This window comes from Salminus brasiliensis, chromosome 14 (assembly GCF_030463535.1).
Source record: "Salminus brasiliensis chromosome 14, fSalBra1.hap2, whole genome shotgun sequence".
In the NCBI taxonomy this organism is placed as follows: domain Eukaryota; kingdom Metazoa; phylum Chordata; class Actinopteri; order Characiformes; family Bryconidae; genus Salminus; species Salminus brasiliensis.
Genome location: NC_132891.1, coordinates 6,029,126 through 6,045,078, shown reverse-complemented (window position 1 = coordinate 6,045,078; position 15,953 = coordinate 6,029,126). Strand labels below are relative to the sequence as shown.

Here is a 15,953-nt window from a genome sequence, read left to right as displayed (position 1 = left end):
TTGGTTATTTTTACTCCATATTACTCTTTTTTGTTTTTTAGAAATTGTTAAAACTCAACTTCACTGCTTGTTTATAGAAAATATGACAAAGAATACAGAAGTGAGAAAAGCACTTCCTTGTACTTTTATACTGTGAAGGAGCAGCTCTTTACCACATCCATTAAATCACTGTGATTTCTGACTTTAAAGTGTAATTTTATATTGTAGTAAAAACCTCTCTTAAATAAATACTGACACCTACTGGTAGTTTTTAGTCCATCTTACCTTTGTTCCCAGTATCTCTATTATTCAAAGAAAAAAAAGAAACAAGACTGTAAATGCTTTTTTTGTGTTTATAAATACATAAATAAATATACTTAACGTATTTATTAAATACACAGATACATGGTCTTTGCCATATCATTTACATTTTGCACTTCACAAAAGTCGTTCAACCTCCTCCACCTATAACACCTGTGTTCTCAGTAATGCTCTAAACCATTAACACCTGTAGCAGAACAAAAATCTGCTATTGCTAGCATGAACTACATTTGGTCTGTAGTAGAAGCCTGCCATGTAAAGCCATCTCCTAGTTAACTTTAGTGTTTACTTAAGCCATAATTGCTTAACTCAAAACTACTGTGATCAGATACACTGCCTGCATAGATACTATGATAATGGCCCTAAACATGAAGAGATTAAACATATTCAATAAATAAGAAGAGTATTTCTTTGTAACAGCTCCTTGGTTTCCATGGGTCTCATGCAGTCAGATTTGATATGCTGTCATGTTGTGGGTGGGATCCAGTGTTAAATGATGATTTAGTAAAGGCTGTAAAAAAGAAGACATTTACTAAAACAAGATGATTCATCTGAGGACAAAATACTTTACATTTTGGTACATTACATGGGTTTGAGTGGTTAAGTGCCATCTTACCTAATTTTCTCTATGTTGGAGTCTGGATTGTCCAGTGAAGCAGAGAGCTGCCGTATGTCTGTGTCCTTCAGGTTGTTTTCTCTTAGGTCCAGTTCTCTAAGGACGGTGTGTTTGCCACTTAGAGCTGACGCCAACATTGTGCAGCCTTCCGCCGTAACCCCACAGTTAAACAGTCTACAGGAAAAAACAGAGGTCATACAGAGACTTACTACACATAATAAAATGTTTGCTGTATTTGAATAAGGGATCAGTGCTGCTGGTATAAAAGGCTATTGATGACAGGGTTGTGGGTTCGATACCCAGGCTCAGCAAGCTGCCTCTGTTGGGCCCTTCACCCTCTCTGCTCCCTGGGCACCGCAGCAAAGACTGCTCCCTGCTCCAGGTACGTGTGCTCACAGAAACTGTGTGTGTTTGTTCACTAGTGTGTGTGTGTTCACTGCACGGATGGGTCAAAGGCAGAGGCCAAATTCCAACACTAATGGTGAATATGGCCCTTTCTTTGTGAAATCATGGTCCTGTCATCGTGAGCTCATGGCTCTGTCACCGTGAGATCATGGCCCTGTCACCGTGAGATCATGGCCCTGTCACCATGAGCTCATGGCCCTGTCACCGTGAGATCATGGCCCTGTCACCGTGAGATCATGGTCCTGTCACCGTGAGCTCATGGCCCTGTCACCGTGAGCTCATGGCCCTGTCATCGTGAAATCATGGCCCTGTCACCGTGAGCTCATGGCCCTGTCACCGTGAGATCATGGCCCTGTCACCGTGAGCTCATGGCTCTGTCACCGTGAGCTCATGGCCCTGTCACCGTGAGCTCATGGCCCTGTCACCGTGAGCTCATGGCCCTGTCACCGTGAGATCATGGCCCTGTCATGGCCATGCATTATTATCCCACTATTAAATGTATTACCTCAGAATCTCCAGTTTACAGTGTGGGTTCTCTAGTCCGGCACATAGAGCCTTCACTCCTGCATCCTGTAGATTATTGCCCCCCAGGTTCAGCTCCTTCAGACATGAAGCTTTTTTGCAGAGCACAGAACTGAGTGCACCACAACATCCCTTCGTTAGGGCGCACTGATTCAGCCTGGTGGAAAGAACATGTATAATACTGAGTATGCAGGTAGGTCTGACGTAAGATCATGCACCATGTTGTCCGAAGCACTCACTCTAGTTTCACAATTCTGCTCTGGCTGTCCTTCAGCACAACAGAAAGCGACTTTATTCCTGCATCTGTTAGGTCATTGTTACCCAGATTCAGCTCCCTCAGATGGGTGGGATTTGAGATCAGAACTGTTGCAAGAGCAGCACAGCCTTCCTGGGTAAGCCCACTGTCTGTAAGCCTGCGGAGGGAGAAAGAGAGTAGTTAGGGACTCTTCTTCCAAACCTTTAATTATTACATTACTCATAACTTGTAGCCTCTTTATATGAAACATCTACTTTGGCAGTACATTTCATAGGTAATAATGGTTACCAACTCCTATTTCTTCCGTTCTGTATTAACAATGACAAGGTTTAAATGGCCCCCAGTTGTGGCATTACCAACCTAACAAACTGGCAACCTTTCGCTGAACGACTAGACCTTTAAAACTTCACCTTAGAGTCTGAAGCCTGCAGTTTAAATTCTCCACCACCCGGGAGAGTGCTTTCAGTCCAGAATCTCCAATCTGATTCTGACTCAGGTCCAGTTCTCTCAGAGATGTAGGATGTGCGGAAAGTGCAGAAGCCAAAGCAGCAGCTCCTTTCCCTGTGATTCCGCAAAATGCCAGCCTGCAGAAACAGAATTTCTCTACCTCAGTCTAGATCACATAGCATGTAAAGGTGCACGTATTTGTCACTGTACAGCGAAATGGGTCCTCTGCATTTAACCCATCTGTGGTCGTGAACACACACTCACACAAGTGAGCTAGGGGCAGTGAGTACACACACACACACACACACACACACACACACACACACACACACAACCCTGTTATCAATAACCTGGCGCTCTAACCGCTGAGCCACTCAATCCCCTTTATATCCTATAGACATAAATTCAATATCTAAAATAGGACAACTAAAATGACAATTTCCATGAATAAACCGAAAGCATAACTTGTAATAATGTCCCCAGCCAACATGCACATGTGGAATTCAATGGGTAGAATGTGGGCTACGTGGGATCCAAGTGGATATGGGCTCTTAGTGGGTTTGTACATGTGTTGTTACTGGGTCCCAGTTGGGCTACTCAAATGGGCCCCGTCGTTACAGCCCACCTTAATCTCACATGGATACCATCTAGGCCATATATGCAGTGTACAACCCAGATGGGGACATGTTCAACTCCTACTGGTTTCATCACTGACCCTTTTGGGCATCCGTATGTGGGGCCACTGTGAAACCCGAGGACAAAACAGATTTTATTAAAGCCAAATCAATTATTCAGCTTTAATAAATTAAAAGTAAAATAACAGTTCAACTGTTTTTCTTCTGTCTTTTTGCATATTTACAGAATAAAGGCATCTTTAATTTCACAATAGACTACAACTATTTTTTATCTTAATAATTGAAAGCTTTATAGTAACTCTGACCTCAGTATCTCCAGTTTACAGTGTGGACTTTCCAGCCCACCGGATAGCAGCTCTACTCCAGTGTCTAATATTGAGTTCCCACTCAGGTCCACGGCTTTCAGACCACAGGAGCTGCGTCTGAAGGCTGAAGCAAGCGACTCACAGCACTTCTCAGTGAGTAAACCATACGTTAACCTAAAAGTCAAAAGAACAAAGAAGAAAATCATTTACACAGATCAGCTTCATAAGACCTATGAAGCCATCCTGTGGTAACTGGCACCAAGACATTTGCAGCAGTTCCTTTAAGTGCTGTAAGTTGTGAGGTGGGTGGGGCCTCTATGGATCACAACAAGGAGCCTTAGGTGCACATGACCCTGTTGCCAGTTTACTGGTTGTCCTTTCTTGGAGCACTTTTGGTAGGCACTGACCACTGCATACCAGGAAAACCCCACAAGACCTGCCTGATGTTTTGGAGATGCTCTGACTGTAATATATCCACCCCTTGACATATGCCACTGTAAATGAAGATCATCAATGTTTTACACTTCACATGTCAGTGGTGCTAATGTTATGGCTTGATCGGTGTGTGTGTTGGATATTTATTTTCTGGGCCACTTTACCAAATGTAGATCACACATCACACAAGTTAGACATAACAGTGAAAATTCATTGCCATTGCAATTCAATCCAAGACTAGTTTTAATCCAAAACTAGCTGAAAGAGAGTTGAACTGCTTTTTAGGAGCAAAATATGTAATAAATAAATAAATAAATAAAAAGAAAAAACACATTACAGAATGAATGAACACAGTAAAGAGTCTCACCATAATACTTCAAGCTTACAGACAGGATCTTCCATTACAGCCACCAGTTGCTCCACCCCTTCATCTCCCGGATTGTTCCAGTGCAGGTCCAGCTCTCGTAGGTGTGACGGGTTAGACCTCAGAGCTGAGGCTAGTGCAAAAACTCCATTTGGAGTCACTCTGCAGTCCTTCAGCCTACCAGCAGAGGCAAGAATGAGTTAAGAAGTCTAAACTTTATTCTGAGCAACACTCAAAAAACAAGCACACATGTCCATTTAATCAAAACGTGTATAGTCATGATCAAATTTTCTGTGGGTCAAAATAAACATAGTAAAGAAAATAAACAAGTAAACAAATAATTTCACAATTTCTTCTCATTTTTAATTTGATGTAAACCAGTTACTAACTATATATATATATATATATATATATATAGTTTCTACCTAAAGTACTGTACAGACCTATTAGTCACTTCAGAGCTCAACTCATTTTATTTTAATATATTTGTGACCACAACAATAGACTCACTTGCTTGACAACCACAGACTTATATATAAATAAAACCAGCACATACCTCAGTATCTCCAGTTTGCACTGTGTATTCCTCAACTGTGTAGCTAGTATCTGGATTCCTGTCTGTCTCAGGCTGTTCTCACTCAGGTCCAGTTCTTTTAGATGTGGTAGTTTTGGAATAAGATGTGTGGCCAGAACTGAACAGCCCTGTGTTGTGATTCTGCAGTAAGATAGCCTGCAGAGACAGAACAGCATTAAAAGCACTGAGCTATAATTCTACTGGCACTAAGCAAGTGTTGTGTTTCAAAAGTGACATGTTGAGGTAAATAACATAAGGTACCTTATTTTATTTGTTTCCAAAATACTCAAAATTCACAAAACATCTAGTACAAATTTATAGTATTAAAATAAAAAATAAAAAAGATGTTTTTGAAGTAAATATAACAATAACAGAACAATAAGTACTGGTGTGTGAGTCTTAGTTTCAACCAAAACTCCATGAACGGTTCGATAAAGTGTGCTACAGTCCTCATCAAATGATTTAAAGTACCAAACGTCTGATCTTTAGAAAGGTTATTATGCATTAAAAAACACAATAATACATTTAAATAGTGAACCTTTGAATAGTGGCATATGTAGTTATTAAAGTGTGGAACAGCACTATGGCCTCTTTAGTTTTCTGTACCTTAACCAGTTAAAAAATATTTCTTCAAATAATTTATTATTTTTTTAAATTATCTTCCGGTATAGACAGAATGTTTCCAATTGCCTTTACTGCCTTTACCCAGTAAGCAGCTAGAAAGGCAGAAGATTTACCTGAGTTTCTCCAGTTTACTTTCTGAGTTTTCCAGTCCTTCTGTAAAAAGCCTCAATCCTGTGTCTCCAATTGAGTTGCTGCTCAAATCCAGCTCCCGCAGGCTTGAAGAGGCAGAGCTGACTGTAGAGCCCAGGGCTTTACAACTTCTCTCAGTGAGGCCACAGTTATCCAGCCTGAGGAAAATAAAACATCCAGCTAGGGTTAAGATAATATTTTTTAGAGAAGATCTATTTAAACCACTATATTTAAACCACTGAATCAACACTGTCCACTTACAGGGAGATTTCTGAGGCTTTGACCACTAACATCAGTCTCCGGAGACCTTCGTCTGATTTTCCGTATTTCTTGAGATCAAATACATCCAGTTTTTCTTCTGATGTCAACAACATAAACACCAGAGCTGACCACTGTGCCAGGGAGAGTTTGGAGAAACCCTCGGAGCTCAGGTAATGCTGGATATCTCTCACTAAGGACAGCTCATTAAGTTCATTCAGACAGTGGAACAGATTGATGGACTTCTCAGTCGAGGAGTTCTCCTCTATCTTCTTCTTGATGTACTCCACCGTCGCTTCTGTGCATTGAAAGCTGCTCCCAGCCTGTCGCAGCAGTCTTTGAAGGAGGGTCTGATTGGATTCCAGGGAAAGGCCCAACAGGAAACGGAGGAAGAGATCAAGATGGCCATTTCCACTCTGCAGGGCTCTGTCTACTGTGGTTTTGTGCAGGTCATGTAGTGCATCCTGGGTAGAATCTGATGTACTGAAGCTTTTCTGATCAAGGGCGTTCCAGTTATGGGATTTACACATGACAAACACATAAACAGCTGCGAGAAACTCCTGAATGCTCAGGTGTACGAAGCAGTACACTTTACTCTGAGTCAATGCACATTCCTCCCTAAAAATCTGGGAGCACACTCCTGAGTAGACCACCGCTTCCTTGACGTTAATATCACAAGATCTTAGATCTTCCTCATAGAATATCAGATTTCCCTGTTCCAGCTGTTGGAAAGCTAGTTTGCCCAACTTTAGTATCATGTCTTCATCACCAGCCTTGTTTCTCTCAGAATATCTCACATTTTTAGCTTTGGTTTGGATCAGGAGGAAATGTGTGTACATTTGAGTCAGTGTCCTGGGAATTTCTTCTCCATCTGAGTCACCAAACATTCTCTCCAGAACGGTGGCCGAAAGCCAGCAGAAGACTGGAATGTGGCACATGATGAAGAGGCTCCTTGAGGACTTGATGTGTGTGATGATTCTGTTAGCCAGACTCTGGTCGCTTATTCTTTTTTTGAGATACTCGATCTTCTGGGGATCATTAAATCCTCGTACCTCAGTCACCAGGTCAACAAGTTGAGGAGGGATCTGATTGGCTGCTGCTGGACGGGACGTTATCCAGAGAAGGGCAGCTGGAAGAAGGTTCCCACTAATGAGGTTTGTCAGTAGGACATCTAGAGACACTTGCTCTGTTGGGTCAAACATTTTCCCATTGTTCTGAAAGTTCAAAGGAAAGCGGCATTCGTCCAGTCCATCAAATATGAAGAGAACCTTGCAGTTCTGAAGAGTTCTTGCTTGAGGGGTCTTCATTTTAAAATGGTGAAGCAGCTCAACCAAGCTGAAGGGCTTCCCCTTCATCAGGTTGAGTTCACGAAATGCTAGTGGATAAACAAACTCTATGTCATGATTCGATCTCCCTTCAGCCCAGTCCAGGACGAATTTCTGGACAGATACCGTTTTCCCAATGCCGGCAACACCCTTCGTCAGCACACTCCTAATGTGTGTGCTGTGTCCGTGAAAGGAATTAAAGATCTCATTGCATTTGATGGGTTTTTCCACTGTTGTTTGTGTCCTGGATATTATTTCAATCTGTCTGACCTCATGCTCCTTATTGACATTACCGTTGTCACTCTCTGTGATGTAGAGCTCTGTGTAAATGTCATTCAGCATCTTTCGATGACCTTGTCCTGACACATCATTGTAAATGCACTGAAACTTTTCCTTCAGCCTACATTTATGCACATGTTGCAGCTCTACTTCCATATCCCAGATAGAGGTTGGGCTAATGGAGCCCACATAGTGGTTCCTAGATGAAAATAAGAAATGTTGTATTTAAAGGACGTGTTCTGTTGCCAGAACTCCACTTTTTACACATCTAAAAATACTTTATGATAGTTTCCAATATTTCTATAGTTTATACAAATATAATTGTTTAAACAATATGGTAAACATATATACATATAAAGTTACACAATATGTTCAAACGTATGTGGGCACCCCTTCTAATGAATGCATTCAGCTACTTTAGGTGGCACTCATTGCTGATAGACACACAGCTTGGCTAGTCCCTCTAGAGAAGTACTGCCAGTAGAGTAGGACTGTCTGAGTGAACCTATGAACCTATTGGCAGCATGCTTAAGGCCAAGCGTGGGCTAGTGGGGTATAAACCCCCCAACATTGAACTGTGGAGCAGTGCAACTGTGTTCTCTGGAATGATGGTTGGTGCTCCTTCCAATACTTTTTGGGGAGTTTGGGATGAGTTGGGGAGTTTGGGATGAGGTGGAGTGGTGATCGTTCCCAACATCCTGACCTCACTAACACTCTTGTTGCTGAATACTAATAAATCCTCACAGCAATGCTCCACCAAAATCTAGTAGAAAGTCTTCTTCCCTGTATAGTAGAGACAGTTACTCCAACAAAAGCAGGATTAACTCTTTGTAATAGTCTTGATTTTAGAAGAAGCAATGAATGAGCAGGTGTCCCAATACTTTTGTCCATATAGTGTACATTGTATGTAAAACAGTATCTCCAAACCTTTACGTGTTGTGTGTTATTCTTTAAAAGTGAACATCAAGGGGAAGTTGATAAGTGGCTTACTCCGGGTAGGTGGACAAGTCTTTTGTCGTTGTACAGTTTACAAGTTCAGGCACTGACGATTCACTTCTGACTGACACACCTTCAGCCTCCAGTGAAATGATTCTGGGCCGTTTACATGACCTTAAAACAGCATGCAGATTTTTTCATTACAATTGTTATAAAATCATTTGAAGGTTTAAATCAATGACTATAGAAAACATGGCCACCATGGTTTCATTCCCTTTCATTTAGTTCTATAGAAATTAAGCAAAAACTATCGGCCATGTTGTCAAATTTGCAACCAGACTCTGCACAGTAGAACCAAGAGGCAGAGCCAGACTCGCCTACTCATTTAATAGACTCACCCCCTTCTCCCAAACTAAACAGACTGTCTTCATTGAGCTTCTAGTTCAGAAGCAGAGTGGATTTCCCCCTGGATTCCCAGTTTATCCAGTGAGTGTAAGGTTTAAACAGTAAAAGTCCTCCATGTAATGAACAGAAAGGATGCCATGTAGGTCCTGCAGATGACCGGTCTCTTCCAGCCAAGGCAATCACTTAATTGTCAATCACTTAATTGATGTGTAACCCCGCCTTCTTACGATATAGCAGAATAAAGGTGTTTGGGGGAAAATAAAAAATGGGCAAATTTTAGCACAGAGAAAGCCAACAGTTGGAATTTGGAGACCCCTGAGATGGAAGGACAGTTTAGAGGAGGAAACTGAGATTTGCCTTTGAAACGTATGGGGATGGGCGGAGCTATACATACATACTGCAACTAGCCAGCAGAGACACCAGACCTGTGGTTGCTTCAATTTTGAGAGACATTGGGCTGTCCATGTTTTCTACATTCATTGGTTTCAGTTCATTTCTTACCAGGCTTATTATTACTTAGCGCCGTTGGTATGAATTTACTTAATTACTTAAGTTACTAAAGAACTTGAAGCCAAAAAGTAAATGACATTTAATTCTATTTTAAAAATCAAATTAATTTCATCTTGAGAATCAGTTGTACAAGTATCCCCAAAAAATGCTTACCTGTGTGTGGAGGGCATGTTTGATTCTTTAAATTCAATTAGCTCCAACTTTGAACTGGAGCTTCTCACTGAAACACAAGTTGGGCCTTCTAAATGAGCCAACCTTTAAAAAAGAAAAAAACAAAAATGACTTAAATGAGGATCAAACCAACCTCAATGTGACAGACAATAATCTACAATATTAGGCTGTGCAGTACAAGCCCATGCATGGTTCTCACCTCAGTGCCTTAAAGTTATGAGCACGTTTGCCACAGTGATTCATTGTAGACCCTGTGCTGATTGTCAAGCTGCTTGCATTTTTGCACCTGTATAAGCAACATTATTAAACAAAATGAATTTCTGATATACTGATATGACTGTTTACACAAACTTAGAATACCTAAACAGTACTGTAAGTTAAATTAGTATACTTTACAATGTTTTAAGCTTACTTTACATTTCTTTGATAAACTTATTTTACTTATTTTTTATGACAGCAATACAATGAAATATTTTCCCCAATATTACTTGTGTTGCAGCTCTACGTCTGTCTCGCTGAAAGAGGTTGGACTAGTGGAGCCATCACAGTGGTTCCTAAATAAAAAGAAGACATTTTTTATTTTGAATGATTTGTATGCAGTTGTATATACACTGTAAAACATTTCTACTGTTAAATGATTTGGTAAAGTTTGCGTTTGCTTTTATAGTATTATATTTAAAAAAAAATCTTTTTTTGCATTTCATAGTAAAATCCTGGTAGATGAGGTTGCCAGAGATTTACTGTATAAAAAATGTTAATTGTAAGTTTTAATAGTACACTTTAATATGTTTTAAGCAAGTGTACTTATTGTTGATAAACTTAGATTTTTCACTTTGAAAGAACTGACATTTAGCTTCACGTTTTTAGAAAGGAAATGTAATGAAATATAAAATATTGGGAAATATTACTTATGTTGCAGCTTCACTTCTGTATCACTGAGAGAAGCTGGACTAGTGGAGCCATCACAATAGTTCCTAGATGAAAAGAAGAAATTATTTATTGTAAACTAAATTGCATGTAGTTGATTTTACACTGTAAAAATAAATGCCATAAATGTTAAAGTGAAAGGCAGTAAAGTACTAGATCTATACTTTACTATACTAGATCTATACTATACTATCTATACTATACTAATAGATTAAAGTATAGATTGTGTTTTGTTTTTATAGTATAACCAACAGCTGTGGTTGCCAGAGATTTACTGTATAACAATGTTTACTGTAAATTACAGTAGTGCACTATATAAGCATGTTTTCATATTTTTGAAAAAAAAAATGTTTACCTTTAAATTAATTGTGATTTAACATTGATTCTGAAAGGAAATCTAACTAAATATCAAATATTAGTAATTATTACTTAGATGTATACATTTATAGTACAATTCAGTAGTACTTTACAATTAACAGTTAAAATGAGTTCATAATTTAATACAAAAGTGAGGGTTATATATAATAAACTGTAATATAACATATGAAGAATATAAACACAAGAGAAGTTATGGAATATATCATGTGTAGAAATATATTTGGCAGTTTAAGACAAACATAGTTTAGCTTGATTTCCAGTACTAATTATCAGTGTTTATCCACACTTTCTTAGTGACATTTTTAAAAAGAAACAAAACAACAGATTAGTTTGGAGAAACTAAACTGTAGATGCATTCACTGAGAACTAACATTCACAAATATATATATTGAAGTAACTAAACTTCAAATTAAACATAGTTTAATAGATTCTATTAAATCTAAACATAAACCTAAACCTTATTCTAAGCCGAACCCCTCAAAGTTGAGAATGCCCTCAGCCTCAAACCGTCAAAATAAAGTATGACCAAAACATCTTAACCCCTGGTATGTCAATCAGCTTGGTTGCATGTCAGTTTCATCAGAAAAGTGAATGTTGAAATCAGTGAAATACAAAATGAAAAGAAGCAAAAACAGTGAATCCTCTTACAAGAATTCCCCAAACTATTTTTAGGAAGTCATGCACACAGTGTGTGTTGCAATCCAGAAAGAAGGAAGTGGACTGCAGAGCTGGTCATTTGTTCACGCTTGTTTGAGAGGTCAGGAAATTTCTGTAAACCGCTTACTGTGCTGGGTGGTTTGTTAGTGTACAGTATAGACAACGACCAACAAGACATGGTCACTGCACTGATAAAGCTGATGAAATACTAACTTACTTAACTTAAGGTTACTTGTTTGTTGATTTTCACTTTGGACCTGTATCAATCAGTTATGTACAATTTTCATGCAATTAATACATTTAGTGAACTTTTTTAGACCATCTATTTGCATCCTAACTTAAAGCAACCTTATGTAGCATTTTTACCTTCGAATAGCAGCTTCAAAATTACATTGATGCTCCAGTGAGTGTAACAGGGAGAGTGACGTCTCTGTCATTGCCACTCCAGGCCTAAACGCTGCCACTGCCCTGTGGAACTCTCTCCAGAACTGCATGAAACTACTCTACTGCCTCAGTCCACATGCTTCTTTCCTTTCAGATGCTGCTTCTGTATCTCCCAGCTTGTCAACAAATCTACACGTATAGCTGCCCATGAGGGGGCGCTCAAAGTGTGATGTGTATTTACAGCAGTGGACTAACAGTGAATTACACTCCACTACACTGTAGGGGAAGCCCAGGAGCAAAACATATTGTGTAATATTTCGTGTATGTTTCTCTCATTCCTCAGTTCTATCTGCTCACCGGCCCTTATCAGGTATAAATGCAGCAGAACGGTCAGAGCCTAGCTTTGTGGGCAGAGCTAAAGATTTGAAAATCTCTAGTAAGATGGCTGCAGAGATAGTCCTGCTACTGCGCAATCCAGTGTTGTCTGTTTTGCAATGGACATGTTTTGCTTGTAAAGGGACATGCTTATACCACCTGGGAATTCAAACAGGTAAGACAGGTGCCCTGATACATTCCCCATACATACCATGAAAGAGTTTTGCTCTGAATAGTTGCTAAGTTAGAGGGTGGGTTTAGGGATTGTTGGTTAGGGAGGCTCTTGTTCTGAAGCCTGCTACACTGGTCTTAGAATTGGGTCTGGGGGGTTCTATTCTTTTCTTTAGTGCTGTCTACATTTTGTCTCTACCAGAGTCGTATCCTTGTTATTCTCTTCTTCACTGCCTTACATTATTAAATGTGTTACTAATGCATTTTGTCCCCCACAATGCCATAGATGTTAGGTGGGGTCCTGACAAACATACAGTGTTTAGCACTTTATGAACTTCATTTTTATATCACTTTACTTGGAGTGGTCCATTATAGATGCCTTGTAGATGCTCACCTAACATTCAACTCACATTTACCTGAATATCCCAAAATAAATGTAATTATTTTGTATGGAATCTAAGCTTGCACCTTTAACCTTAAACTAGAGTTCAGTTTCACTAAATAAACATTTAGTTCAATGTTAATTGAGCATCTACAAGGCGTCTACAATGCACCATCCAAGTCCAAGTGTTACCATTTTCTTTTTATTTGGAGTAACTCAAATTTGTTAAGTTAAGTGAACCTAAAAGGTTGAGTTGAATCATCTTAATTTAATCCATTTTACGTTCTAAACCTGTTTGAATTGAGCTTACTTGCTATGGCAGTGTGGATCACTTAAAAATACAGTAACTAAATCTTAAATTAGACGTTATTTAAGCCTGTGCCTATTAGGTCACTTAATTCTTTAGACAGTTAGCTTGCAGGATGTTTAGGTTTACAGTGTGGTGGGGCACTACCAGTGATTTGGGCCTCGTAAAAGGTTTTTACACTGGCCCCATAACTCTCAATTTTTCCAAAATGCTTGGTTAATACATTTTTAGGGCACCTACAAATTTAGAATTGTCCTAGTTTCCATCCCCCCCCTCCCCCATAAAGTGCCACTGCAGTGTAGGCACAAAGCCATGTGTTTACCAAATAACTAAGATTGTCACATAGGTTACACAACTTGCTGTAACTTCCAGTAAATCCTTTCAGTTTCAAATTTACCAGGCTATTAACAGCCAAAATGTTACCTGGCTACCACCCAATCCAAACCCCAATCCAAACCCCAATCCAAACCCTCATCCTAGCCCTAATCCTGACCTTAACCTCAACCCAAACCCTAATCTTAACCCACATCCTGTTCTTAATACGAATGTAAACCTTAACCCAAAAGCCAATCCAAACCCTCATCCTGGCCCTAATCCTAACCTAAACCTTAAGACAAAACCTAATTCTAACCCTCACTCTGACCCTAACCCTAACTTTTCCTCTCAACCTAAAACCTAACCCTAGCCCTCATCCTGGCCTTAATTCGAAGGTTTTCCTCAACCCAAAACACAATCCCAACCCACATCCTGACCCTAATCCTAACCTTAACCTCATCCAAACAGCTGGTTGAAGATGTTGAGATGGTCTGTATTAGACCTGTTAGATGATCAGTGATTTCTCAGGTGAACATCTACAGATCTGAACTTAAACTCTCCAAATAAAGTGCAGCTGAATTCAGGAGAGTCTGATGACTGTTTATTTTATCTAAAAGGAATCACTTAAAATAAAGTGTCACCACCATTTGGAGCCCTTTCATAGTTTATAGAGAAAAAAAAAGTCAAGAGAAATTTAAGGAACTGTGTCAAAAGCACTGTGGTGTTTAAAATTCGCCACATAAATATAGAATAACACAGTTTTCAGTCTCTGCCCAGAGCTCTGTAATAAGGACTTTTGATGTCTAAGTGAAAAGGCATTGTATTTTGTATCCATTTTCTAAAAGCAATACGCTACTCAAGTCCATGTGTTAGTGATTTTCACACTGCTTGGAGTGCTTTACTCCCCTTAATCATAGTAAAACACTGTCATGCACAGCCTTGACTGGCTTATTGCTTACTACATTAATGGTAGTGACTCATGTAACTAATTTCTTAAGACTGCTTAGGCTGCTATACTCTTAGTCTAAAGTACGTAAGTAATTTTTTGAGTACAGACTTGGCTCTCTGAACAGCTTCAACATAAAGGTTGTTCAAGTCAAACGATACATGCTCAGCCATGTCTAGACATCAAGAAAGAAAAATGAGATTATAAGATCTTAAGAAAACCCTTAAAAACCCTTAAGTAAATGAACTCGTACTTACAAAGGCACCTCAGGAACTTTGATGATTAACTCTGATTCCATTACTGTTCATTAAATCTCGTTTCACTTCTGCTTCATATGTGGAGGTGTTGGGAGGAGCTTGACAAATGACTGAAAATGTTCCAGAGATTTTATCCTTTTTCGGTGGCGTCAGTTCCGCCATAACTGCCACCGTGCTGGTTTCTTAAGGGAGGAACCTCTTTTTCAAGGTTATTAAACTTCAGTCCTGAAGAGACAGCAGGAAAGGATTTTTCCTGACTCAAGCAGACACACTAAACCTGCTCATTATCAAACAAGTTGAAACAGGCGTTTTCTATGATGAAACTGCCTAAAGGTGCTGGACACCATTTGCTGTTTTTGAACTAATGGATTAATAAATCAGCTGGTATCTGTATTTTATTTTAGTCCAATTGGTAGACCTGAAAATAAAAGAAAACACAACGATGGAAAACATGAGAAAGTTATTGCTACACTGGGTAGTCTGACGGGTACTTTCCTTTTTGAAACACTACATGCTGGTTACAAACACAACAGCAATGACGACATCTAGCGACTCTTGTGTAAAAATTCCCCTCAGCTGTGCCCTGTGGTTTACATTTCATCACCATCATTCCAGTATTCTCCATTACACATTGTACACTGGGAGACAGAAGGAAAATATGAATATGAAGTTTAACAGTCCTTAATTTCTATATCTTTACAGGAGAATGAAAAAACCTTCTTAACTTTCAAAGGAAGTCAAAGGAAAAATATTTTATTCAAGTAAGTCATTGTAGTCCTGTCATTGTGAATATGTTTCAATGACAAAACAGCCCATTTTCCATCTCATTTTCCTCCTCTAATTGTCTTTCTATATCCAGTGCCTCTACATTCCAGCCGTTAGTTTTCCCTGTGCTAACATCGGCCTATTTTTTATTTTCCCCCAAAAAATCAGTTTTTAGTTCTTACTCTGCTATGTCGTAAGAAGGCACGGCTACACTTAAAAATTAAGTGATTGACAGCCGTGGCTGGAAGAGACCGGTCGTCTGCAAGACCTGCATCGCACCCTTTCTCTTCATTACAAGGAGGAGCTGAGCTGTAGTGGAACTTACATAAGCTTCACTTTTACTGTTGGAGCCACTGTTGGAGCCTTACACTTATTGGACAAACTAGGAATCCAGGGAGAAAGCTAAATGAAGACGGTCTGAGACATGCTTGGTCTAGGAGAAGGGTGCGGGTCTACCAAATGAGCAGGCTAGTCTCGCTACTGCAAAGACTCTGGTTGCAAATTTGAGAACATGGCAGACAATTATCTATTGAAATTAACCCCTTAACGCTCCCAGGCTTATTAAACCCTAAGGTATACTACTCAGTGACTAC

General features: G+C 39.4%; 1 protein-coding gene across 3 annotated transcripts; it reads right to left on the bottom strand.

Annotated features, from left to right (window-relative positions):
* Positions 1 to 318: 318 nt before the first annotated feature.
* On the bottom strand, positions 319 to 14,684 carry nlrp12l (NLR family pyrin domain containing 12-like). Of its 3 annotated transcripts, XM_072696352.1 has the most exons (16): positions 14,596 to 14,682; positions 10,405 to 10,470; positions 9,985 to 10,050; positions 9,696 to 9,782; positions 9,479 to 9,580; positions 8,465 to 8,584; positions 5,874 to 7,673; positions 5,597 to 5,770; positions 4,842 to 5,015; positions 4,289 to 4,462; positions 3,487 to 3,660; positions 2,510 to 2,683; positions 2,083 to 2,256; positions 1,827 to 2,000; positions 917 to 1,090; positions 319 to 811 (listed from the first exon to the last, which is right to left on the bottom strand). In XM_072696352.1, the coding sequence occupies exons 1-16, from the start codon at positions 14,634 to 14,636 to the stop codon at positions 802 to 804; spliced, it is 3,684 nt and encodes a 1,227-aa protein (XP_072552453.1). In that variant the 5' UTR covers positions 14,637 to 14,682; the 3' UTR covers positions 319 to 801. The 3 variants fall into 3 exon arrangements, with proteins under 3 accessions (XP_072552453.1, XP_072552455.1, XP_072552456.1); XM_072696354.1 differs by lacking the exon at positions 10,405 to 10,470 and having other exon boundaries at positions 14,596 to 14,684; XM_072696355.1 differs by lacking the exons at positions 8,465 to 8,584; positions 9,479 to 9,580; positions 9,696 to 9,782; ... (1 more) ...; positions 10,405 to 10,470; positions 14,596 to 14,682 and adding an exon at positions 8,402 to 8,448.
* Between the last annotated feature and the right edge of the window lie 1,269 nt (positions 14,685 to 15,953).

What these genes read in the sequence shown, in the direction of transcription:
- nlrp12l (XM_072696352.1), bottom strand. Translation starts at nt 14,636, where the DNA reads ATGGAATCAGAGTTAATCATCAAAGTTCCTGAGGTGCCTTT. An exon ending in AAAGCCTCAGAAATCTCCCT is followed by an intron (nt 5,771 to 5,873) that starts GTAAGTGGACAG and finishes TATTTTCCTCAG; the next exon opens with GCTGGATAACTGTGGCCTCA. An exon ending in TGTAAACTGGAGATTCTGAG is followed by an intron (nt 1,091 to 1,826) that starts GTAATACATTTA and finishes TTTTTCCTGTAG; the next exon opens with ACTGTTTAACTGTGGGGTTA.